We start from the raw sequence: 26,107 nt of genomic DNA on the forward strand, positions 1-26,107 counted from the left end.
GGGCGGGCCGGAACTTTTGTCCGTAGGAACTGGTTTATACTGCACAGTGTTGCCGGCCGGCGTCAAGGAGAATAGGGTGCTATCTTCTTCCTCTCACCGTCGCCGCCGCGGAGCGGAGCTGAGTCTATCAGATCAAGGAGCGCGGTGACCGGGAGTGTTGGGTCTATGGTCGCTCCTCGCGCCGCTCCGCCGGCTGGTGCTTTTTTATCAGGGCAAGCTGTGTTCCATGGCAGGGAACTTTTGGCAGAGCTCCCACTAGTAAGTGACTTTCCTTTTTCTCCGGTCCTGGCTCTTGGAGGTGCTGGGTGTACGGGGCCTGCGACTCCTTTTGGCCTGGATCTCGGCCCCTGTCCGGAGCGCTGCGGAGGCTCCCGGGAGGCGGCGGCCGGAGGCGGGATGTGCTTTTTCTTCGGCGACTCCCGTCACCGCGCCCCCTTGGCCGGGTTTCGGAGTGGTAGAAATTTTCTTGGCGGCGGTGGGTAAAGAGGGATTGCGTCTCCGGGGAAAGAAGGTTCGAGAGTTTTAGCTTCTGATTTTTGGTTTAGCTAGGCCGAGGTTGGGGGCAGGGGAGAGGCGGGGCTGGAGAGGGTTGGGATATGGGATGGGCACAGGTATGGGAAATGTGACACAGTTCAGAACTGTGAGGCTGGCTTCTCAGGACAGTTGTGGTTCGCTCTCGCCTGATATTTGTAAAGTAGGTTGGCATCAGTAGTCTTGTCATTTTTCTTCTGTGTTGAGCGGATTAATATTACTCCAGGGAAAGGAGGGAGTCAGGCTTGTTTCTGCTCATGAACCGCATTCTGCCACTGTCTTTAAGCCTATATGGTATTTATGTTTGTAAGATATAGATCAAGTGCTCTCAACATTTGTCCATTTTGTTAGTCTGTGTCTCTTGTTTTGTTTTAAAAGTGTATTTTCTAGAGACTTTACCAATATCTTTAACGTGTTTTCATGAATAAGTTTTTGTTGACGTCTGTACCGTGGAATAACTAGAGTAATATTGAAAACATTTCTCCCTAAATACATTTGTGTAAGCAGATAGGACGATAGTGGTGGGACTAATTGAACTTTGGGTAGGCTATACAGTGTATAGTTGAAAGACGAACAGAACCTGATGGTATCTTAGTGTAAATAGTTTTTCGTGCCAAGAGAGCATAAGTAACTAAATTTTGAGTGTGAGGATGGATTCCTATATTATTCAATTGGTATTTTAGCAGTTTGCACTAGAAAAAAGAAACAATGGGCTTTAAAACCTACTTTCAGAAAAGCAGGTTTTCTTGCTATAAGTGGTTCTCTGGAGATGAAAGGCTATAGAAGCTTTACGATCATATTTAATTTGCACTGTGTTCACTGACTGAAATATTTGCTTGGGCAAAATTAAAATTTGGGAAATTTCGGTAGTGAAGCAGTAGTATTCTGGTAAACTTTGAAAGAAGCTGAAAAACTTGACAGATAGCCAGCTCTTGTTTATCAGAAGTTACAGCCCTTTTTCAACTTAAAAAAAAAGAAGTTCGACCCTTTGATAAGTCTTTTCATTATGCTTTCATTTACTGTTGGCTTATTAAAAGGGGGGCAGGATCTATTTTATAAAATCAATTCACTTTTTCACTTTTCAAATATAAAATTATTATAATGTTAAATGTGCTGTTTTGAAAACTATCCTTGCCTCCCTATTCAAATAGTCCTGAAGGAAGGGGCCACTTTATCTTACTCAGATCCCTTGGGAATCATGGAGTCCCTGATCTTTATCTTACTCAGATCCCTTGGGAATCATGGAGTCCCTGATCTGCAAAAGGTAACAAATATGAAAGACAAGACAGTCAATTCAGGAAAAACAAAAACATGAAAGCCACTGTTTTAGGTGATTTTGGTGAAAGAGGAAGATTGATATGAGTTTTCATGGCTTTAAATTGCCCTTTAACGTTAACTGCTGCCAGCAGCAGTTAAAAAATGGATAACATTGCTGCTATCAGCATGGCAGTTTTTTTTTTTCCTTAGTAACACAGGAAATAATGGTGAATCATGTGTAATTTTAAATTTGAGAATATGTGGTGTTAACTGGTGAAGAAAAACTTGAAAATAGTTGTTTGTGGAATTTATCTTTTTAAATATTTGAAATGACTGTGGAGAAGAAATTGATGATTTTGAAACAGAGACACTGGTAGTATTTTTCAGGAAGTTAAGTAGAACATGATACATTCTTTGACCATGGTGCAGTAAAACTAGAAGGACACTAGACATTTGCTGGTTGACTGAAATAATGAACAGGTAACAAAAAATAAAAGTACAAAACCAACTCTGGATATTTTATTGTATCAAAGAGAACATTTAAAATACAGTTACATATTATCTAGGAAATGGTATAACGAGATTAATATATATTCGTGTCTATGGAATGTGGCCAAAGCCAAATTTATAAGAAAGTTAACATCTTGAATAACTGAAAAAGAATAAAAATTATATATTTTACTTCAGAATATTAAAAAGGAAACAGTGAAATAAATCTAAGAAAAAAACAGGCATAATAAAGGTAACACTGATATTGAAAAGGAAAAAACAGTCAAATTATAAAAGCTGCCTCTTTGGAAGGGAAAACCAAAACAGTAGACTAAACTATGCTGCTGAATTTAGGGGAAAAGGAATGATCAGTTCAGTCCCTCAGTCGTGTCCGACTCTTTGTGACCCCATGGGCTATAGCACTACTAGGGTTCCCTGTCCATCACCAACTCCTGGAGCTTGCTCAAACTCATGTCCATCTAGTCGGTGATGCAGAAATACAGAATTATGTATGAGAAAAGTAAGTAATCACAGATGTACCTTTGGGTTATCTCCATTTTCAAAGTAAATTGTAAAGCCAGAACAAAGTTATCAGAGAGCTACTTCTTTAAAAATTGCTCCAGGCCCACATTATTTCATAGGTAAATTTTTACCCACTTTCAAGAGGATCTGCCATTAAAGTTGTTCCAATTCACATGAAAAGTTTTCCAGTTCTCTTGAGGCCATGGTAACACAGATAAAAATCTAGCAAATGTAGCACCAACAATGGTCACTTTCAAATATTGATATAAATGTAAATTACTATCAGAGTCCCACATTACATTACAAGTATAAAAAATGACACTGGTTTTATTGTAGAAATTAGTCAATATTAGGAAATCTGTTAGTAAACAGTGAAGGCATTAAAAAGACACCTAATAAAATTCATTCTTTTCTTTTTCCAACATTCATTCTTGAGTAAAGCTCTTACTAAAAGAGAAATGGGATGGTAATGTCGTGAATACATATCAGAGCATTAATGGTGAAACATTAGGAGATATATAATGGTGAAACATTAGAAAAATTAGGATGCCTCTTTAAGGTTGGTCTGAATATGCTACTACTAATGTAATTAGTAGGATGCTCGTGCTTGTACGTAGTGACTTCAGTCGTGACTCTTTGCGACCCCATGGACTGTAGCCTGCCAAGCTTCTCTGTCCATGAGATTGTCCATGGACAGTTCATTCATTCTTCAAGAATACTGGAATGGGTTGCCATGCCCTTCTCCAGGGGATCTTCCGCCACTCAGGGATGGAACCTGGGTCTCCTGAGTGTTCTGCATTGCAGGTGGATTCTTTACTCCTGAGCCACTGGGGAGGCCCAATTAGTAGGATAATGAAACATGACAAAATTATAAATACAAGGAGATAAAATTAACCAGAAAATTTAATTAATTGAAACATTATTAGAAATAATAAAGGTTTGATAAAATGACCAGTTAACAAAATTTAAAAATTGAAAACTTTTTTTAATGTTGATGGAAAAAAATAATTTACAGTGTAACAAAGTATAAACTATTCAAAAATAAATTTAAATGTGGAAGACCTATAGAAGTAGAACATAAAGATTTTAATAAATGAAGTTTGAATGCTATCATTGTAAGGGCATAATTTCTCCCTAATTGACCTTTAAATATAATGCAGTCCCAAACAAAATTTTGTATGAATTTCCTTTTTGGGGACGTGATATAATGATTCTAAAGTTTGTGTTTTAGAATAATATATAATTATAATAGAACTGCCAGAAATTTTCTAAAGAATAGTAGCAAGAGGTTTTTTCCATACCAGATTTTAATTACTTGATTTTGTATGTTTTAAATTTGGAGAAGTGACTGACAACCCATTCCAGTATTCTTGCGTGGAGAGCCCCATGGACAGAGGAGCCTGGTGGGCTACACAGTCCATGGGGTTGCAAAGAGTCAGACATGACTGGGCAACTAAGCATATATGTTTTAAAATAACATGGCTTCCCCTGTGGCTCAGAGGGTAAAGAATCCACCAGCAATGCAGGAGACAGGAGATGCGGGTTCAATCCCTGAGTTGGGAAGATCCTTTGGAGGAGGAAATGGCATCCCACTCCAGTATTCTTGCCTGAAAAATCCCATGGACAGAGGAGCCTATCAGGCTAAAATCCATGGATTGCAAAGTCAGAAATGACTGAATGACTAAGCACAATGCATAAGAACAAGAAAAACAAATTAAAAATAAGAAATTATAAAGAAGATCCAAATATGATGATAGAATTATACACTGTGAAATTCTGATGACATTTGAATAACCATTTAACAAAACATTTAGTGGGATCCTTGCTTTATACCCCATATCAGTTTCCAGATGGATCACAAAAACTGAAAGAAAAAAGCCTTAGGGATATTAGAAAATATGTGGAAATGATGTTGAAGCTGAAACTCCAGTACTTTGGCCACCTGATGCGAAGGGGTGACTCATTTGAAAAGACCTGGATCCTGGGAAAGATTGAGGGTGGGAAGAGAAGGGGACGACAGAAGATGAGATGGTTGGATGGCATCACCGACTCAGTGGACATGAGTTTGGGTAAACTCTGGGAGTTGGTGATGGACAGGGAGGCCTGGTGTTCTACAGTTCACGGGGTTGCAAAGAGTTGGACATGACTGAGCGACTGAACTGAACTGGAAATTTTTTTGTAAGTCATTTTGTGTCAGGGAAGGCCTTCCCATGTGTGACAAACATAAAATCAAAGTAAAATGTAAATAAATTTGAATAAATACATGATTCAAATTTCTGTATCACAAATCATTAAATACTGAGAAATCATGTATTGGGGAATGTATAGAGCATATTTGACAAAGAAATGATTTTTTAATCCATAATATACAAATTTTAGATCATAAGACTATCTGAATCATAAAAAAGATGACCATACTATTAGAAAAATGGTCATGTAAGAATTCAGTTCAGTTCAGTCGCTCAGTTTTAGAATTACAGTGTACCAAAGAACTTTATTAAAACAATAAAGGTTTTACCTTAGAAGTAAATTTAAATAAAATAGTGAAATGCTAATTTGCCTTAAAATTGTAAATTATTTAAAACATAGGTAGTGGGAAGAAAGGACAACAGAAGACTGTCTAAAGGATGCCTGGACTCCTTATTATCTCAGGACTCTAATACTCTTAACAGCCGTCCAGTGCTGGGGATTCCAGTGGACTGTATCTCTGTGAAAAACACAATTTTGCCTTTTTGTAATTGTTTGAGAAAGTTGGAAGTTTAATTAGCTTTCCAACCAAACAAATTTCTGCATTTGAGTCTTAACCATATTTAAGTGTTAATGTGGCTTCAAAGAAGTTATTGATTCTGAAGTAGTGGGTTTTGATTGAGTTGACTGTTTTAAAAAAACTGTTTGGATTTTAATTGTGATGCAAACATTTGGTTTGGTACAGACATTATTTCCACTCTGGTGGATAAGCTCAAGAAAGGTCATATCCCAAACTAGTTGTGTATAAAATTTGCTTGATTATAGTAGGAACAGCTTGTTTTGAATAGGTATCTTACCTAGCAATATCTTAAGCACATTTCTTCCCTTAAAATTAACTGTTAATTCTCTCTGTAGATCAACAAAGTTAAAAGGCCCAAGTATTTTTTTTTTTAAATACTGTGTAATGAACTATTAAAAGATTTTAAAACTTAAAAAAAAAAAAAAAGGTAGTAACCTGTTGGGTCAAGTATTTCATGACACACTCATGTCACTCGTGTGAATGGAAACTGCTGTGGGAGGCAAGCCGACAACGCATATCAAAATTACCAGCAAAACTGACCCATTAGTTCTACTTTTAAGAAGTTGTTCCATATATTAATCAGATATACAAGGGTGAATTACAGATGTTCATTAAAGCATTACTTGTAATAGTGAAAAAAATAACTTACATGCCTATCAATAAGGATTAACAAAATAATGATCCATCATAATAACATGCATCAGTTTAAAGGGATGCTGAATAACAAATTCACTGACATAAAACTTTCAAGACACACTGAGTGACAAAAGCATGTTGTAGAGTATTTTGTGGGATCATGTCAATTGCCTTGTCTATTTACAAATAGACTAGGCAGGAGGAGGAGACTACTGGTAAAATAAATTCTGAAGCAGCTTTTAACATGAATGGAATTTGTGAAGTAGGATACTCTAGTTACTCATGAACAACTGAGAAAAGATATACTTCAAATCTTAGGCACCATCAATTGGTATCAAATAATTTCTGTGTCACTAAGAAAGTGTAGATATTACTGCCTATTAAAATGCTAGGCATCACTGAAGATGCATCTTGATCTCAGTCTTAGGATCAATGAAACACACCAGAATAGTGACGAGGTTGGGGTGGGGAGAGACAGATCAATAGACTGAGAAGGAAGGAATAAAACAGCCGATTTTTTTAGGGCATATTTACATTTATTAGTGAGATCATTCTCAGTGTCAATGTTCCGAGAAATGTGAAAAACTGTATTTAAAGGTTACATGTATTCTGTACTTCTCACAATATTAGCAGCCTGTTCAATCTTAGAATATTTTATATAACTTTGTTAGTGAATTTTCTATAGAATGTCTGAATCTTTGCCTTTTTTAGCTTACAATGGATTTTGGATAAACAAGATCTGTTGAAGGAACGCCAGAAAGATTTAAAGTTTCTCTCGGAAGAAGAGTATTGGAAATTACAGATATTTTTTACAAATGGTAAACTTTTCTTTTAATTGGTTGAAATGGTGCGGTTGGTTACCTCTGAATTAAATGTTTTTCTGTAGTAATTTGTGATGTACTGTTTTAGTCCCTATTTTATACTTTTATTTGCATGTATGTTCTTTTTTATAATTTATATATCATTTTAAAAGTGATTTAAAGTCTTTTGTGAATTTTACATGTTAGAGACCCTCAAGACAGCCCAAAAGTATTAATTTCCCAAAGCTTTTATAATGTATCATTAAACTTAAGATTGGCTAAATCATTTGAGGATAAATGATTATTTGGATTGGCATCCTGTATTGGTCATTCCTATCTTACAGGTGTGCTTTAGGATTTAGAGTCAGAAGATCCTTGTTCTGCCACATGATAGCTTTGTCACAGAATCTTTATTACTCTCTGTCCACTTTCATTGCAATACTACCTCTCTGTTGTTTTGAGGATTCATTTTGGGTTTTTTATCAGCTTTATTAAGTAGTTGTTATAATGCTGATCGGTGTCTAATAATATGAAAAGCATTGAAAATGCTTAGCAGGTAGAAGGGAAATAATCATTCAGTCTCCTTGATTCAAGAATAGTTTTTACTGTGAGACAATTTCTGTTTTTTTGTTATTGTTTATGTGGATCTATGTATTTTTAAACAAATTTGCAGCCCTAGTACTAGACCACTGTGATCCAAGTAGAGCTGTACAGCATGTATAGGTTTTTCTCTGTGTTAAAATGAATATAGTCATCATTTAACCACATAGAAACTATTGTTAAATGTTAATTATATCAGAAATACATTTAACTTTATTTCTCTTTTAGTTATCCAAGCATTAGGTGAACATCTTAAATTAAGACAACAAGTTATTGCCACTGCTACGGTCTATTTCAAGAGATTCTATGCAAGGTAGGGATGTGTTATTTTGGAAATATTTTATGCGTATTTTAAACCCTTATCTAATGTTGATGACCTTGTATAAGTGAATCATGTGTTTGCCAGAGTTATTCTTTTTTCTCATATAAATATTTTCTATATGAAATGTTTTCGTATATGTTTTCTGTATGAATGACATTTAACTATTTAATCATATTTTAGGTATTCTCTGAAAAGTATAGATCCTGTATTAATGGCTCCTACATGTGTGTTTTTGGCATCCAAAGTAGAGGTATGAATTCCTTTTCTGTTCTTCATCAAAGTACAGTCAACGTATATTGGTTCATCTGTTCCAGTTTTCACATTACCTGTGTAAAAATAATAACAGATGGCGATTTATATAAAATATTGAAATTTGTACAGGATCAAAGAAATATCTTTGGCCTCTAAGACATTTGTTGTTTGGCACTAAGGAGTATTGCATAGATGGTACAGCTTGTCCACTGTAAGCTGAGAATGTTTTCCCTTTTCCTCTGCATGCTTCCTGTGTTCTGCTGGCTTCCCTTCTTGCCTCCTGATTGGCTGCCTAGTGGGCTGTGGAAAAGCAAGTGGGAAAGCAAGCACTGGGGAGGTTATAGCTATTATATGCTTTCCAGCAAAGAATGGTTTGGGTGAGGGAAAGAGAAAGATGGGAACTTTCAGCTAAGACCAAATCTCTGTTTACCTTACTTAACCTTTACAGTATTTTTGAGAGAGCTCAGCTAAAATCCAGACAACAAAGCAGATATAATTAACTGGTCTTTATAATAATCCATTGTAATCTTTAGTAATATGAATCCTTTATATTATGTTTCTATTTTTAGATGCTGTGTTTAGAATAGTAATTGTATTTCTGAATACTGAATGGAATTTAATTGTAAGTGGTAATTTAAGGAGGTAGAACCAACTTTGTTTTTAAGTTCTTTAATGGAAAAGAAGGTGTTTATAAAAGGCCTGTGTTATGGGGTGGCTTGTCCAAATATTACCATGTAATTGTATGTATCTGAAGGACAACCAGTATGGGAAACCAAGACAAAAATCTTTATAAACTTCTTGTAGATTAACTTAGAGTTTTAATTTGTCTTCTTTGTTAGATATCTTTTGTTACATGATTTACTGAATAGAACTCTTATAATTTACTAAGTGAAAGTATTTGCTTGAAGAATTTTGGGTAGAATTATCCTGGAAGATGATGTATTCTTTCATATTTGGTTATAGCATTTTAAAAAAATCTTTTAACTTTGACCAAATCTTTCTGTGTTTTATCCAGTTGTGTGAAAACTATATTGAAATGTCATTTAAGAAAATGTCTGAGCCGTTTAAATTTCAGTTTCATTTATTATGGCTTGAAGTTTATATGAAATATAAATATATACTACAGGCATACATGGGTTCAAACACAATTAGATAAGGATGTAGGTTGAAGGTTTTTGGACAGGCTCTAGTAATTAGTTTCTTTTTTTGACTAAGGAACCAATTCTTGATTTTTCAGTTTTAAAATGAAGCTTTGGGAAAATCCCTGGTGGTCCAGTGGTTTGGACTCCATACTGTCACTGCCGAGGGCCTGGGTTGGATCCCTGGTCAGGGAACTAAGATCCCGCAGGCTGTACTGTGCAGCCAGAAAAAAAAAGAATACAACCTTTTAACTTTATAAGGTTAGCTACAAATTAATTAAGACTATGTAAGGTAGATCACCTCATAAATTTGTTATTTTTACAGCAGTGGTATGTTAAGTTCAAAGAAGAAATAGGAACTGATGTCCAAAGCCTTAATGCCATACCATGGAAATGAATTTGAGTACAGAAAACTGGCACTGTCACTTGAGGGCTTGGTTTCTACTTTGGTGGTGTGGTGGTTTATTTGCTAAGTCCTGTCTGCCTCTTGCAACCTCGTGGACTGTAGCCTGTCAGGCTCCTCCGTCCATAGGATTCTCCAGGCAAGAATCCTGGAGTGGGTTGCCATTTCCTTCTCCACGGGATCTTCCCGACCCAGGAATCGAACCCGGGTCTCCTGCATTGCAGGCAGATGATTTACCAACTGAGCTATCTACTTTGGTACCTTCCAATAATAATAAATTATAAAATTACTTAAGCATTTGTGTTTACAGTAATTTTAAGGAAAGGTCATAAATTTAGATATTTAAGAACATCATTCTTTTGCAAACATCGGAGAAACATAGGAAATACTCTGTTTTAATAGACTTCAGATATACTTAGGTTCATTGGGTTACTGTGTACTTATTTAGTCTCATTTACTTTTCTTTGTCTAGGAATTTGGAGTAGTTTCAAATACAAGATTGATTGCTGCTGCTACTTCTGTATGTAAGTGCAAAAATTATATCCTGCTTTAAAATTGTAATTCTGAAGAAGGCTCCATAGGACATAGATGTTTTGCAGTTTATGAGAGCTATGAGAGATTAGTTTGGTCTGTTAAATCTCTTGAGGTGAGGTTATTACTTTGACTACTAAAAATGGATAGTTACTATTGATCAAAAAACATCAGTTCTATGGCTCTTAATTTTGTAATTAGGGTAAAGAAAATTTTTGTTTTTCAATTTTATTATACTTTATTGCTCCATAATGACTAGCTATTGTGTTACTCTTGTGGGTGAAGTAAACTATTTCTTCAGCAATTGTAATTACGTCTTTGATGGAGATATGTATTTTTCCTCCATATGGAAAAATACGGTGCAGGAAAATATGCTGACTCTTTAGTCCTAGAGCTGATTCTAAGCACCAGTTTGGGTCTAGGCAGCAGCTATGTAACTTTGAGCAAGTTGTTTTACCTTTTGGACTTAGTCTTTTATCTAAAAAGATGGGGTTTATCTACCTGTGAATGATGGAATTAAAGGAAATAACACTGTAAAGTACTGTACACAAGGTAATAACAATATTATCTTATGCTCCGTCTTCCTAGGTTAAGCCAAAAGATATCGCCTAACAAAAGATAATTTTTTTTTTTCCTCCTGTGATCTTACACAGAAGAGACAGAAGGTGTTTTAAGTTTATGAGCCAAGGTTTCATATTATGGGGTCATTCCCCTTTCTGAAAAGAGTGTATTAATAAAATTGAATCTTTATCATGTCATGTCTTATTTTGAGGATAGAAGAGTAATAATCAGTGTTGCCATAGAATTTAATATACCAAATGTATCCCAGTGATGAAGTATTAAATTGTCATCTGGAAAATCAGTATTATTAAAAAATTGAAAAATGACTACAAGGAAATCTACCAGAATATTAGCAGTGCTCATCTCTGAGAAGATTATAGGTGCCTTATTTTCTTCTTACTTTAGTTAGTCTCTGTTATCCAGATTTTTTAGAAGGTGTATATTTTAAAAAATGTAAAATACCTGTTTTGAAGCTTTTTTTTTTATAGTGTATTATATGGCCCAGACAGCTTAGGTTTCAGATTTCAGCTCCAGTGCTTTTGACATGCAAATTAAGCAAAATTAACCTCTCTGTTATATGAGTATATTAACATCTATGTCATAGGGTTGTTGAGAGGATCAAATAAGTTAATATTAATAAAGCTCTTAGAACCATGCTTTGCTCAGTGTGTTATTAGCAATTTGCTAGGGCAGACATAACAAAATGCCAGAGCCTGCACAGTTTAAATATTTATTTATTTTCTCAGGATTTTGGAAGCTGGAAATCTAAGATGAGGGTGTCAACAAGTTAGTTTCTGTTAAGGCCTCTTCCTGGCTGGGAGATGCCTACGTTATTGCAGTGTCCTCACATGCCCCTTTCTCTGTGTGTGTACATCCCTAGTATTTCTTCCTTTGTAAGGATACCGCTCTTATAGAATTAAGGCCCCATGCTTATGATCTCATTTAACCTTAATTGCCTCTTTGAATGCCCTGTCTCAACATCTAGTCAGACTGAGGGTTAGGGCTTCAAAATGTAATTTGGGGGGAAGGGACATTATTCACCCCATAGTACTCAGTAAACTTGTGACTATCATCAAGTTCATCAGTAGCAGCATCAGTTATCACTGGAAAACACTATACTGGATGCAGTGGTGGATAGAAAAATAAGTACAAAGAATTAAAGGACAAGAAAATAAGACATCAATATAGAGATACTAATACAGAAGAAAGTAAGTGGCATAAAAGAGTAATAGAGGATGCAGTGAATGTTTTACACGGGCAAAGATGATTTGTTAGATGAATCCAAAAAGACTTAAATAGAATTTGATAAAGAATTTGTACCAAAGGAAATGCAGGGGAAAGACACCCTAGGAACATTGAACAGTTCAGTTAATAAATATATGGAAAAGCTAATGAGTTACATTCGGCAAATGGTGAGTAAAGAAATAGTGGGAAAATAGCACTACCTGACTAAGGCCAGATAATAGATGGCCTTCAGTGAGGAATCTGTAGCTTGTTCTGTTGTCAGTGGTGGTACCTTTCATAGCTTTTTTTCAACATGAGGGTGATTCCAGAATTGTGTGTTGGGAAGTGATTCTGGCAGAATTACGTAAGATGAATTGGAGGAGAGTTTGAGTGTAAGTCGATGGACAAATTTTGAAGTTTTTTATGTGATACGGCATGGATGAACCTTGAGGATACTATGATAGGTGAAATAAGCCAGTCACAAAAATGTAAATCTGTGTGATTCCACTTCAGTTCAGTTCAGTTCAGTCGAGTCGCTTAGTCGTGTCCGACTCTTTGTGACCCCATGAATCGCAGCACGCCAGGCCTCCCTGTACATCACCAACTCCCGGAGTTCACCCAGACTCACGTCCATCGAGTCAGTGATGCCATCCAGCCATCTCATCCTCTGTTGTCCCCTTCTCCTCCTGCCCCCAATCCCTCCCAGCATCAGAGTCTTTTCCAGTGAGTCAACTCTTCTCATGAGGTGGCCAAAGTACTGGAGTTTCAGCTTTAGCATCATTCCTTCCAAAGAAATCCCAGGGCTGATCTCCTTCAGAATGGACTGGTTGGATCTCCTTGCAGTCCAGGGGACTCTCAAGAGTCTTCTCCAACACCACAGTTCAAAAGCATCAATTGTTTGGTGCTCAGCCTTCTTCACAGTCCAACTCTCAGGAAAAACCATAGCCTTGACTAGACGGACCTTAGTTGGCAAAGTAATGTCTGCTTTTGAATATGCTATCTAGGTTGGTCATAACTTTCCTTCCAAGGAGCAAGTGTCTTTTAATTTCATGGCTGCAGTCACCATCTTCAGTGATTTTGGAGCCCAAAAAAATAAAGTCTGACACTGTTTCCCCACCTATTTCCCATGAAGTGATGGGACCAGATGCCATGATCTTCGTTTTCTGAATGTTGAGCTTTAAGCCAACTTTTTCACTCTCCACTTTCACTTTCATCAAGAGGTTCTTTAGTTCCTCTTCCCTTTCTGCCATAAGGGTGGTGTCATCTGCATCTCTGAGGTTATTGAGATTTCTCCCGGCAATCTTGATTCCAGCTTGTGTTTCTTCCAGTCCAGCGTTTCTCATGATGTACTCTGCATGTAAGTTAAATAAGCAGGGTGACAATATCCAGCCTTGACGTACTCCTTTTCCTTTGGAACCAGTCTGTTGTTCCGTGTCCAGTTCTAACTGTTGCTTCCTGACCTGCATACACATTTCTCAAGAGGCAGGTCAGGTGGTCTGGTATTCCCATCTCTTTCAGAATTTTCCACAGTTTATTGTGAGCCACACAGTCAAAGGCTTTGGCATAGTCAATAAAGCAGAAATAGATGTTTTTCTGGAACTCTCTTGCTTTGTCCATGATCCAGCGGATGTTGGCAATTTGATCTCTGGTTCCTCTGCCTTTTCTAAAACCAGCTTGAACGTCAGGAAGTTCACGGTTCACATATTGCTGAAGCCTGACTTGGAGAATTTTGAGCATTACTTTACTAGCGTGTGAGATGAGTGCAATTGTGCGGTAGTTTGAGCATTCTTTGGCATTGCCTTTTTTGGGATTGGAGTGAAAACTGATCTTTTCCAGTCCTGTGGCCACTGCTGAGTTACATGAGGTAATTATAATAATCAAATTAATAGAGATGGAAAGTAGAATAGTGACTGCCAGGGACTGGAGGGAGGGAGAGAAAGGGGGCATTTTCAGTTTTGCAGGAGAAAGAATTTTGGAGATGAAGTGTACCTGCATGCATGCTCAGTCACTTCAGTCATGTCCAACTCTTTGTGACTCTGTTGACTGTAGCCTGCCAGGCTCCTCTGTCCGTGGGATTCTCTAGGCAAGAATACTGGAGTGGGTTGCCATGTCCTCCAGGGGATCTTCCCAACCCAGGGATTGAACCCTTGTCTCTTATGTCTTTGGTCCTGGGAGACAGTTTCTTTACCACTAGCGCCACTGGGGAAGCCCATACACTATTGCAAATGTAATTAATACTACTGAACTATATACTTAAAAAGAGTTAAAGATGATAAATTTTATGTAATGTATATTTTATCATAATTCAAAAGCCACCAGGAGTTTCCTGGAGGACCAGTGGTTAGGACTTGGAGCTTTCACTGCTGGGGCCCAGGTTCAGTCCCTGGTCAGGGAAGTACGATTCCACATGGCATGCAGCCTGGCCAAAAAATTTATTTAAAAACAAAAAAAGCAGAGGGAGATTTATAAATCTTAGAAACTTTAATAGGTGATCATTTTTAAGTTACTAATAACTAAAAGGAGAGGAATGGAAAGGTTAAGTAGACAGTTCCTAATGTCAAGTTTAAGTGGTTTAAGATTTCAAATCTTGACAGATGTTACCTATCTAAATGAGCTGTTAGAATACTCAATTCCTACCTTTTTTGAGGAGATAAGAGGATTGATTAACAGTGTTTTCATTTGTACTTTTTTGGTGACTAAGTAGTAACTGTGTGTATGTGTGTGTGTAGTTTTGAAGAAAATCCTAGAGCCCTTTGCATGTATATTCATGATTTTATTAAAATGTATCATTTGATAAAAAAAATACATATTATAAAATGTTTAGAATGTTCAGATCAGTAAAAACCCTTAAATCTCAGAGATAACCACTGTTAACATTTTTTGGTTGTATTATCCTTCTAATATTTATATATATAGTTTACCTTGAATAACACAGGATCGGGACACCAACTCTGCTAAGTTGAGAAATCTGCATATAGAACTTTGGCTCATATAGTACTTACTTATTGGGAGAATCCATGTATGTGTAGACACAGTTCATATCTGTGTTGTTCAAGGATCAGCTGTGCTTTGCTTAGTTGCTCAGTTGTATCCAACTCTTTGTGACTCCATGGACTGTAGCCCACCAGGCTCCTCTGTCCATGAGGATTCTCCAGGGCCCTCCTCCAAGGGATCTTCCCAATTCAGGGATTAAACCCATGTCTCCCACATTGCAGGCAGATTCTTTACCGTCTGAACCACCAGGGAAGCCCAAGGTCAAATGTGTATATTTACAAATAGATAGATACTTGTAAACACATATATAACCCGTGTTCCTTTTAAGCTAAATTACTAAAGAATAAAGCAATACCATTCTAGAGCTGAACAGATTTTAGAAATGATAAAAGCCATTGATTTTTTTCCCATTTCCTGTATTTTTTAAGCAGCAGAATCCTGTCTTAATATATTAAATATATCATTGAAACTCTCTAATTGTAATTTGGATGGGGTCCTAGAGCTTTCTTCCACTCAGTCTTTCCCATTGCCTGAGAAAGGAAGAAAAATCTTCATCTCTAAGCTTCCTCAAGAGTTCTTACTAAAAATGATTTAGCTTTACCATGAATATTTTACACTGTATTAAAAAAGTTTGTGTTAATGATCTCCCCATTTTCTCAGTTTAAGTTTTTTTGTTTGTTTTCTCAGTGAAAACTAGATTTTCATATGCCTTTCCAAAGGAATTTCCTTATAAGATGAACCATGTAAGTATATTGTATAAAATAAAACTTACTTGTCAAAGCTGTGTATATAAACTATATCTCCATTTTATATTAAAATAAACTGAATAGTCTCCTAGAAATGGCAATTTAAAACTGTACAAGAATGTGGACTTTATTTCTAAATTAAAGGTAACCTGCTTCTATCATAAAAAAAAATAATTTATAGCTGTGGTTATTAACCCTGGGTGCCCATTAAATCACATTGGGAGCTTTTTTAATAATACTGATGTCAGGGGCGCTCTGGAAAAGATGAATTTCTATTGCCATTTTAATAGACATATTCTTTTTCCACCTTGCAAGGGTTTTTTTTTTTTCTCTTTAAATTGTATTTTTGTTTCATTTTAGTACTCTTCTATTATTGATTTGTAACAAGAATGATATTTAAGTGGAGATAATTGTGTTTTTGCATTTGTTGAGTGGAAAGTGTATTGTAAAATCTGAAGTTTATACAGGATATTTTAAATAAAAACAAGTAATAAGAATGCTTATATGAGACGGGCTTTTCCTTACAAGAATTAAAATGTCTCATAATCACAGTTGCATGCATTGTGTAAAAAGTAATTTTTTATAGCATACGTTCATTTTGACATAAGCTGTTGTTTTCTTGATTTAAAAACATTTTAGAACTTTTGATAAATAGCTATATATTCTTATGTTAACCTAAGTAGACTCAATTTAATTTGCTTTCATGTTGACATTTATAATCTTTTTAAAACAGGTATTAGAATGTGAATTCTATCTTTTAGAATTAATGGTAAGTATATTTCTTCCTTATGGTTAATAGAGTAAAACTTACTTTCAAATTTAGTGAAGTCATAAATTTAAAGAAATAATTGTAGGGAGGTGCATTTTAAAACCATCCGAGTAATATGTGATGGTAAACCATAGTTCGTAGTGGCATCATCACCTGTATGCTCTTGGAAGCCTGTAAAATTGTATATCTTACTTAGGATGGGAAGTGTTTTCTGTTCTATAGTAACTATAATAGGATTACAATCAAACCAGTCAGGACAGTAAACCACTGTAAATTATTTGCACAATTTGTGTATATGTGTGGGATTATTTAAAGATAGATTATGTCTTTGGCAGAATTCTGCTCCACCAGTTGGGAATTACGGATTTATAGGCTAATAAGAGGTTTCAGTGTGTTGCAGATGTGACACTTTGAGTCTCTAAGGGAATGGATGCTGACTGACTGCCAACCGATTTACCAAGGTATATTCCAGAGAGAGCACTGCCTTCACTGTTACAGTAGAGTTTAGGGCTGCCATGCTGCTTGCTTAAGAGAACAAGAGGGAAGCAAGCATGAGTTAGAAAAAAAATACATTTTGAAATACACTATTAAAAATAGAAAAAAATACATTTTGAAATATACAATTAAAAATCAGTTGGGTAATGATAAGGTTTTTGTGCTATAATAAATCTGTTTTTATACATACACATTTTTTAAACTGTTTCTAGGATTGTTGCTTGATAGTGTATCATCCTTATAGACCTTTGCTCCAGTATGTGCAGGACATGGGCCAAGAAGACATGTTGCTTCCCCTTGCATGGTAATTAGAACAGAAGTTATTCATAGTGTGACATGTTATTAGTTAGGAAGGTTGACAATTAAATATAAGTTTAGCATTTTTAAAGTAAACAGTGCCCCAAGATATTTTATGTTCAGTGAAATATCTGCTTATTGAATTTTAATAACTATATGGGAATAAATGCTAAAATGATAAAGATCTATTTGATGGATATTTCCATTAAAATTTGATTCTTATGAAAAACAGTTTACATGAAAATTAAGATTTTATCTTTAAACAATAATGGAATGTATAACTGAATCACTGTGCTGTAAGCAGAAATGAACACTGATTTCAACTATACTTCAGTAAAATAAATTTAAAAATGTTATCTTTATTAATATTTTGTATAATTTCTAGTTTCCTAACTGATTTTCTAATTTTAGAAAAAACTTTCTTATATTAAAATATATTATGAAGTTTTAAAAATTTAAATATATTTAGCTGTAATTTTATTCAATAAATTGGCTTATTGTCACATTCATGTATCCATCTTTTTCCTTTGATGTTTTCACCTTTATGTCTGTTAAAGTAATATAAAAGAGATATAAATATATACAGATAGGGAAAATCTGGCCCTCTCTGGAGGGAAATGTACAATCATATGAAGTAGTTCTGCTTTCAGTAATAACATGATTTACATTTCTATAGGAGGATAGTGAATGATACCTACAGAACGGATCTTTGCCTACTGTATCCTCCTTTCATGATAGCTTTAGGTATGTAAATGTGGTGTATCTTTATTAGCTAAATTATTATAAACCTATTTAGCTCATCCTAAAAGAAATTTCACCCTATTGTGCTTTATGTTTTTATGTTCCTTGAAGTAATAGACTATTCCTTGCATGTGAACTTTCAATAATATGAACTGCAACTGTCACAAATCAGGATTATTTCCCCCCCACCCCCCTTTTTTGGTAAGTTTTTTTTTTTAATCGCTTAAAATAATTTTAACCAGTATCTGAGTTTTTTGGCAGAGAAGTTTGGAATTAAGACTTTTAACATTAGTTGATATTTATATAAAATTAAGTCTTTCATTTCCTGAGCCCAGTTAAGTCCTCAGAGGTCAAATAAAGGAGCCTTTTGTGGTCCTTAGTGCCTTGCTGGAGGGAAAGTTAGCCACTATTCTGTCAGTTTTATCTGTGAAAGGCAGTACTGTCATGAATTACTAATAGAACAGATGGTTTTAGGTTTAAACTTCCTTTAATTTACATTTGTGGGAAAATTACCTAACCCTTTTTGAGTTTGTTTCCTTAATTATAAAATGTGGGCGGTACTAAAACTCTGTATAAATTTGTTACAGGAATTAAGCTTTCTTTTAAATAATGCCTGCCATATATTAGGCACTTGTTAGTTTCTGTTTCCTTTCTGTCTTCATTTCCATAACTCTTGTCTTCTTGATTTCCTCCGTATTCTTTTACCAGTTCAGACTTATTTTCATTGGTTTCTCTGTATTCAGTTACCCCTTTAATGTTTATGTTTCTCAGCCTTCTTACATGAGGGATGGCAAATAGGTTATACTTTTATAGTACTGGAGGCTCGCTGGAGTCCTGTGTTTGGAAGGATTCTGAAGTGGCATCTGGGTTCAGTGGGGAGGAATGCTGAGATCTGCATGGGTAGGAAGGCTGTGTGCCACATCTCTGTCATCCATGCTGTTTTTGTTCTTCCCCTGGCAGGCTCATCGATTCTGCTGTCTCTATGTGTTGAAACATTTAAATTTCTTTATTCAACCAAGATGTGCTCCTGAACTGGTCTTTATATCAATCTGTGCCTTTTGGATAGCTTCCTTTGGCATCTCACTGGCCCTCAGACTCTTAATTAGGACGGAACTCAACAGTTTGCTCCAAAATATACTTTTAAATGTCTTTGTTATGTTGATGAATAGGACTAGTTAGTTGGAAACCCAGTAGTTAGGCTCTTTTATCTCCCTTGATAACCTACTTCTAGCTGGTAACCAACACCTGTTGTATCTCTCTTTAGTAATCTCATAGCTATCTTCTCATTTTTATCCAGATTATTACAGCTATCTCCTTCCTGACTAATTGGCTTCCAGCATCCCTGTTCTCGTGAGCCAGTCTGTCCTCCACACTTGAGCAGGGCTAGAGGTTCTCAACCAGGGATGATGTTTCTCCCCACAGGATGTGTGGCAGTGTCTGGAGATGGTTTTGGTCATGACAGCTGGGATGGGATGCTCCTGGCTTCTAGTGAATAGAAGCCAGGGATGCCGCTAAGCATCCTGCACTGCATAGTGCAGTCTTAAAGAATTGTCCAGTTCATAATGTCAGTAGTGCTGAGATTTAGAATCTGAGCTGGAAAGAACTTTTTAAAATGCAGAATTTGTGCCCCAATTAAATCTTTAAGTGCTTCTCCCAGTTCAATTCAGTTCAGTCGCTTAGTTGTGTCTGACTCTTTGCGACCCCATGGACTGTAGCACGCCAGCCCTGCCTGTCGATTGCCAACTCCCAGAGTTTACTCAAATTCATGTCCATTGAGTTGGTGATGCCATCCAACCATCTCATCCTCTGTCATCCCCTTCTCCTCCTGCCCTCAATCTTTCCCAGCATCAGAGTCTTTTCGAATGAGTCAGTTCTTTGCATCAGGTGGCCAAAGTATTGGAGTTTCAGCTTCATCATCAGTCCTTCCAATGAATATTCAGGACTGATATCCTTTAGGATGGACTGGTTGGATCTCCTTGCAGTCCAAGGGACTCTCAAGAGTCTTCTCCAACACCACAGTTTAAAAGCATCAGTTCTTCAGTGCTCAGCTTTCTTTGTAGACCCAACTCTCATCCATACATGACTACTGGAAAAACCATAGCTTTGACTAGACGGACCTCTGTTGTCAAAGTAATGTCTGCTTATTAATATGCTGTCTAGGTTGGTCATAACTTTTCTTCCAAGGAGCAAGTATCTTTTAATTTCATGGCTGCAGTCACCATCTGCAGTGATTTTGGAGCCCAAAAATATAAAGTCTGTCATTGTTTCTACTGTTTTCCCATCTATTTGCCATGAAGTGATGGGACCAGATGCCATGATCTTAGTTTTCTGAATGTTGTTTTAAGCCAACTTTTTCACTCTCCTCTTTTCACTTTCATCAAGAGGTTCTTTAGTTCTTCACTTTCTGCCATAAGGGTGGTATCATCTGCATATCTGAGGTTATTGATATTTCTCCTGACAAATTTGATTCCAGCTTGTGCTTCATCCAGCCCAGTGTTTCTCATGATGTACTCTGCATATAAGTTCAGTAAGCAGGGTGACAGTATACAGCCTTGATGTACTCCTTTCCCTATTCGGAACCAGTCTGTTGTTCCTTGTCCAGTTCTAACTGCTGCTTCCTGACCTGCATATAGGTTTCTCAAGAGGCAGTTCAGGTGGTCTGGTATTCCCATTTCTTTCAGAATTTTCCACAGTTTGTTGTGATCCACACAGTCAAAGGCTTTGGCATAGTCAATAAAGCAGAAATAGATGTTTTTCTAGAACTCTCTTGCTTTTTCGATGATCCAGTGGATGTTGGTAGTTTGATCCCAATTTCTGGATAAAATCCATAGCTTTGTTTTAGCATTTATATACCTGTCACTGTCTGCTCCACTTCTACCTTTTGTAAAAACTCAGCTTAGATATCATCTCTTTAGTGACATGCTCCTCAACTTCGTACTCCCTGAATCACCTGAGTCTTTGTTTAGGATGTCTCTGTCCCTAGTATACTCTGTGTATGCCCTGAAATGGCATTTTCCACTGTATTTTTATTACCTATTTTTATAATTCTGACCTTTGGCCTTTCAGTTCATCTTGGACAAGCCCTACTTTGTAACTTTGTTTAACTTGGGGCAACCAGTATGTTGTTTCACATTTGAGTTACTCTTTGCCTAGAATGTCACTCTTAACAAAGTCATATGGTCACATTCCCTGACCAGGGAATATAATATTTAATAAGCCTGTGGGATCAGGGTAGGCAGGCTGCTTGGGAAAAATTATAGTAGGCAAAGTTAAGATGTAGATTGTCATCCTTGGGCTCTTTCATTATCTTTGTTAGTTTGTATTGTAAGTAATGTATATAAATACATTGTTATAGTTCATTACATTTTTTTTTCTTCCGCTCTGTTGGATTACAACACTAAATTCTGTATAGAATGCCCAGTTTTCACCTAACTTGATCATATGCTAATGACTTGAAAAAGCAGAAGCAACACTGCTTTTAATTGAAATACCAAAACAGAGTAGTGTTGAAATTTATCATTGCATAGATTGGCTGGTTTTTCTGGTTTGTTTTTTTGTCACTCTGACTTTTGGGTGCATTTTGACCACTACTTTGTACTGCTGTTCAGGGATTCTTCCCCTGTGCTAATTTTCTCAGTGGACTTTTTCCTCTCTGACATGCCCTAACCCTTAAGGCAGCTGCACCATGACTAGCTCACCTCATGCTCACCATGAGGAGCAGATGTCAAAAACCTTAAAAAAAAAATTATATATATATCACCCAGTAATTTTTCCTCCCTGTAAGATTAAATTGATGGGATGGTCATATAATTCATAAATTATATGAATCTGTATAATTTTTAAAAAGAATATAATAAAATACACATAAGTGAATGAATATCTTTGTGACTCCATAAATTCCATGTGCAATTAAACATGTAATTTGTGTCTCATTTTCTCTCCAGCTTGCCTGCATGTAGCCTGTGTTGTACAGCAGAAAGATGCCAGACAGTGGTTTGCTGAGCTTTCTGTGGATATGGAGAAGGTAATCTTTAGAATTCCCTTAACTGAATATAAACTTGAACATTTTGAAGTTAATGTCGTATTTATTTACCATGTGCCTAAAATTTCATGATGTCAGCCAGGCAGTGAGTACTTCTTGGTTAAAAAAAAAAATGTTAAGAAATACGTTGGCAAGAAGAATTGATTTTGACCATTTAGGTTATATTTCTCTTCAGTTTAGGATTACATACAATGGTAAACTTAGAGGTTGCAAAGCAGTCTCTAATTGCCAAAATTGTTTTAAAAGCTACCTAGTGACTACTGTAATACTACTCTGAACTCCAGTAACACAACCTGTCTCCTGACATTGGATTGTTGCCCTTTTTTCTACCTTTTTTTGCTGAAGTGTTCTAGAATCAGTCCAGGGATAGATTTACTCAGGGGAAAAAAAAAAGATCTAATTTGGAAACTGGACTTGATAGATTTGTAGCTGCTGGTTTTTGAGTACCTTAATTCATGTATAGAGTAGTTAGTAGAGAATCAAAATCTTTTGTGCACTACCTCTCATTAAATTTTTTGAAACAATGATTTTAGAGGAGTGTACTTTGTAGTGGTAGCACTTCCCAGGTGGCTCAGTAGTAAGAAATCTGCCTGCCAATGCAGGAGACACTGGTTCGATCCCTGGGTCAGGAAGATCCCCTGGAGAAGGAAATGGCAACCCACTCCAGTATGCTTGCTTGGAGAATCCCATGGACATAGGAGCCTGGCAGGTTACAGTCCATTGGGTGGCAAAGAATTGGATATGACGGAGAACACACATGCTCTATAGTGGTATTCTTTTTAATGATTTAGACTTTTGTTCCTCGTACCTCACTGTTTTGTTTTGGTTTAAGATATCAGTAGATAGAAGGAAACCAACTGCAGAGATGGATAAGGATAAGACCTAGCATACATGTGCTTTCACATTTACTGGGATTGACTAACCTAATCTGAAGGATAGAGACTGTCTTTTCACTGTTTCCTAAATGATGTCTAGGATGTGATGTGTGGTCTTTATATACCAAATGTTGCTTGATATTGCCACTGAGAACTTTTCAAATATTTTCTTCTAGATTTTGGAAATAATCAGGGTTATTTTAAAGTTGTATGAGCAATGGAAAAATTTTGATGAGAGAAAAGAGATGGCAACTATTCTTAGTAAGATGCCGAAACCAAAACCTCCTCCAAACAGGTACTTTGTAGAGTTTAATTATTGCTTTTATTTAATTATATATATCATAGGCATTATCATATTTTTAATAAGAGTATGCTATTTTGTTTTTATAAAATGTCTTCTAAAACTTCATGATACATGTTTTTTTGTGACTTAATATTTTGAAGACATCTCATTTTAAAAAATACATTAATCTGATCATCTGTTAAGTAACTTTTCTTGATATAATGGCAGGTCTATTACAGGTATCCCTCAACATATGGCTATATACTTACATAAGTTTAAACAGAACAGAGATAGGCAAGTCCATCTAAAATTCAGGGATAAAGAATTTTGTAGTAGTTCCATGTCAGTTTCACTCTGTGTCATCTTTTTTCCCCCCAGTAGTGGCTGTTACCCTGTTGATAAAGTTCAGTATCATTTTTCAAAAACTTAGATGATTGATCTGATACTGTAAAGATAAATAATTTTGACTTTCGAGTGACTCAGAGATCCATTGCACATAATAACATAATTTTGCTAAGTATGAGTTACTTGTGCTAAAAGGGTTTTTTTGTTGTGGGGTTTTTTATGTGTTTTATTGTTTTTTAACTGGATCTATTCATTTACGTTCAGTGGTTCTCAGCTGTCAATGTACATCAGATCATTTCGTTTAGGGGGAAAAGGTCAGAAGGGAAACTACCCATCTTAATCATTTATCAAGAAAAATAAATAAGTTATATAACGTTAAGATTGATTTGTAGATATGGTATGTTAAGGTTACCATTTGGAAAAATTAATACTTTTACAAGGAGCTGTTTAAAGCAGCCATTCAAACAGCTGCCTTTGGATGCATTTTTTGCAGAAATTCCCTGAGTGATTCTTCACTAGTTGCAGGGCCTGAAGCTGCAAGATGCTGATGGACAAGATAAGGCAGTTATCCTATTGCCACAGTTACTGGTATTTTCAGTTTCAGTGTTTAAATATTCAGTGCTTTCCAGGAAATTACCATATTTCTTTCTGACTTTTAAAGGTTTGCTGTATTCACGTATGGTTTTATTATGCTTTTGGACAATGATTTTTTGGAAGAACACTTCTTGATTTTTATTATTAGTAGGAATAAGATTTTCCATGTATAATTTAATTTCATAGGAAATTTGTCTAGAAGAATCTCTATGTTGAGTGATACCTGTAATGACAACAAAATACCCTAATTTAAATTTTTGAGTGTGTATGGACACTAACTTCCAGAATGCTTGCTATATGTATGAGGGCACCAAGTTACATAAGAATAAAAACATAAAACCAAATGTAGTCTTCTGGATTTTAATTTTTCCACATCTGTATCTTATGATTGGAAATGTCTTTGTTTTGTAGAGCCTATAGCAAAGAATAACTTTAAAAATTAGTAGCCTTACTAGGGTTTTGAAAATGAGTCTTTTAATTGGTGTAAAATCTCTTTCTTCCCCACTTGAACAGTGAAGGAGAGCAGGGTCCAAATGGAAGTCAGAACTCTAGCTACAGCCAATCTTAAAACATTCCGAAGAATTTCATAGTGGACCAGTTGGAAATAAACCATTGGACAGATTTCAGTAATGTCTTCAGTGGAACACAAATGAAAATGAATAGCTTGTTTCTGTCAAGCATATTGGGAAGTGATTTTATTTTTGCAAAATGTTTTCCTTACCTAATTTGATTCTAATACATAATTGATTAAAATCTATTGTTTATGAAAGTTTGGAAAGGTTCTAAGAGGACCTACAGACAGACATACAGACTTTTGAAAATTAATAGCTTCTGATTAGTATAATTTTTCTTAATTTGGATAATAGAAATTTTAACTTTTTATTAAGCCAGAAAACATGAAACATAATTTGTTTAAAATTCTCTTTGGTCACTGAATGACCAAAAAAAGGAAATAAGTCAAATATATGAGGGTCTTTTTTTTTTTCCCTCCTTAAGTTAAACTTTAAAATTGTATTTAAGGAATCAAATCTTACAAAATCCTGGAAGGTGTTGGTGATGATGATGATTTCAGGGAAATGAATCAATTACCTATGATTTTAAAGTGTATTTTATTCAGTAGTTTTGGTATCTTGCCATGGAGGATACTAGCCCAGCCTAGCAGAAGAGTGCAATATGTACAGCATACTTTGACATTTTAAAAGTTATACTCCATAACCATTTTGAAATGCTGGGCAAACATTTAAAAAACGTGCATTTAATTCAGTTAATCAGGCATTTTGAAAGCTAATTGGATGAAAACTGTAATATGGTTGAAATTTGGTAACATTTTTGTTATTTTTACTGTGAAGTTTTTATATGATGTACACACTCTAGTTTATTTTTGTGTCTTAGTGTGGACTTACAGATTTACTACAGGAATCCTGAGCCAGGAACACAGTCAGGTTTCAGGCCAGTTAGATACTGGCTGTTCTTAATTCTTATCTGAGTGTAGGACTTCAGACTAAATGTTATATCAGTGGGACTTTGCTGTCTGTAGAAGTTACTAAATTACATGATCGTTTTCTTCAGACTTGAAGGAGAGTGATAAAATTTGGAGTCATAGGATATTGATGTACAATTTAAGGATTAAAAATTTTTATAATTCAGTTGTGAATAATGGATTATTAAATGTTGACTTCCTAGTATAAACCTACAAGAATAAAAATACATTCTCCAGCTATATTGGCTAGTGTCTTGAATTTATCTTTTTTGACTCTTCTTTCTGTTGTTTTTGGAGTCTTTCTTCCTTTGGATAAGTATTAAAGCCTTCTATGGTTTATCAAGTAGTAATTTCATATAGTTTATAAACAGACTTAGAATTCTGCTTCCTTGTGGAGAGTATCACATAAGCT

The 26,107-nt window shown here is 35.7% G+C and overlaps 2 protein-coding genes across 3 annotated transcripts in view; one reads left to right on the plus strand and one right to left on the minus strand.

Annotated features, from left to right (window-relative positions):
- CCNC (cyclin C) lies at positions 1-25,937 on the plus strand. Of its 2 annotated transcripts, none has more exons than XM_027551341.1 (12): positions 1-258; positions 6,914-7,020; positions 7,831-7,915; positions 8,105-8,174; positions 10,191-10,242; positions 15,716-15,771; positions 16,508-16,543; positions 17,251-17,342; positions 18,012-18,079; positions 22,021-22,100; positions 23,170-23,288; positions 24,115-24,563. In XM_027551341.1, exons 1-12 carry the CDS (start codon positions 227-229, stop codon positions 24,167-24,169), a joined length of 852 nt encoding a protein of 283 aa, XP_027407142.1. In that variant the 5' UTR covers positions 1-226; the 3' UTR covers positions 24,170-24,563. The 2 variants fall into 2 exon arrangements, with proteins under 2 accessions (XP_027407142.1, XP_027407141.1); XM_027551340.1 differs by lacking the exon at positions 24,115-24,563 and adding an exon at positions 24,729-25,937 and having other exon boundaries at positions 10-258.
- TSTD3 (thiosulfate sulfurtransferase like domain containing 3) overlaps positions 7,836-26,107 on the minus strand; it is a 30,744-nt gene continuing 12,472 nt past the window's right edge. The window contains exon 6 of the mRNA XM_027551343.1: positions 7,836-8,250. Within this exon, the coding sequence (XP_027407144.1) occupies positions 8,247-8,250 (4 nt within the window). The 3' untranslated portion in view covers positions 7,836-8,246. The remainder of the gene's footprint in view (positions 8,251-26,107) is intronic.

The sequence above is a fragment of the Bos indicus x Bos taurus genome, chromosome 9 (genome assembly GCF_003369695.1).
Source record: "Bos indicus x Bos taurus breed Angus x Brahman F1 hybrid chromosome 9, Bos_hybrid_MaternalHap_v2.0, whole genome shotgun sequence".
In the NCBI taxonomy this organism is placed as follows: domain Eukaryota; kingdom Metazoa; phylum Chordata; class Mammalia; order Artiodactyla; family Bovidae; genus Bos; species Bos indicus x Bos taurus.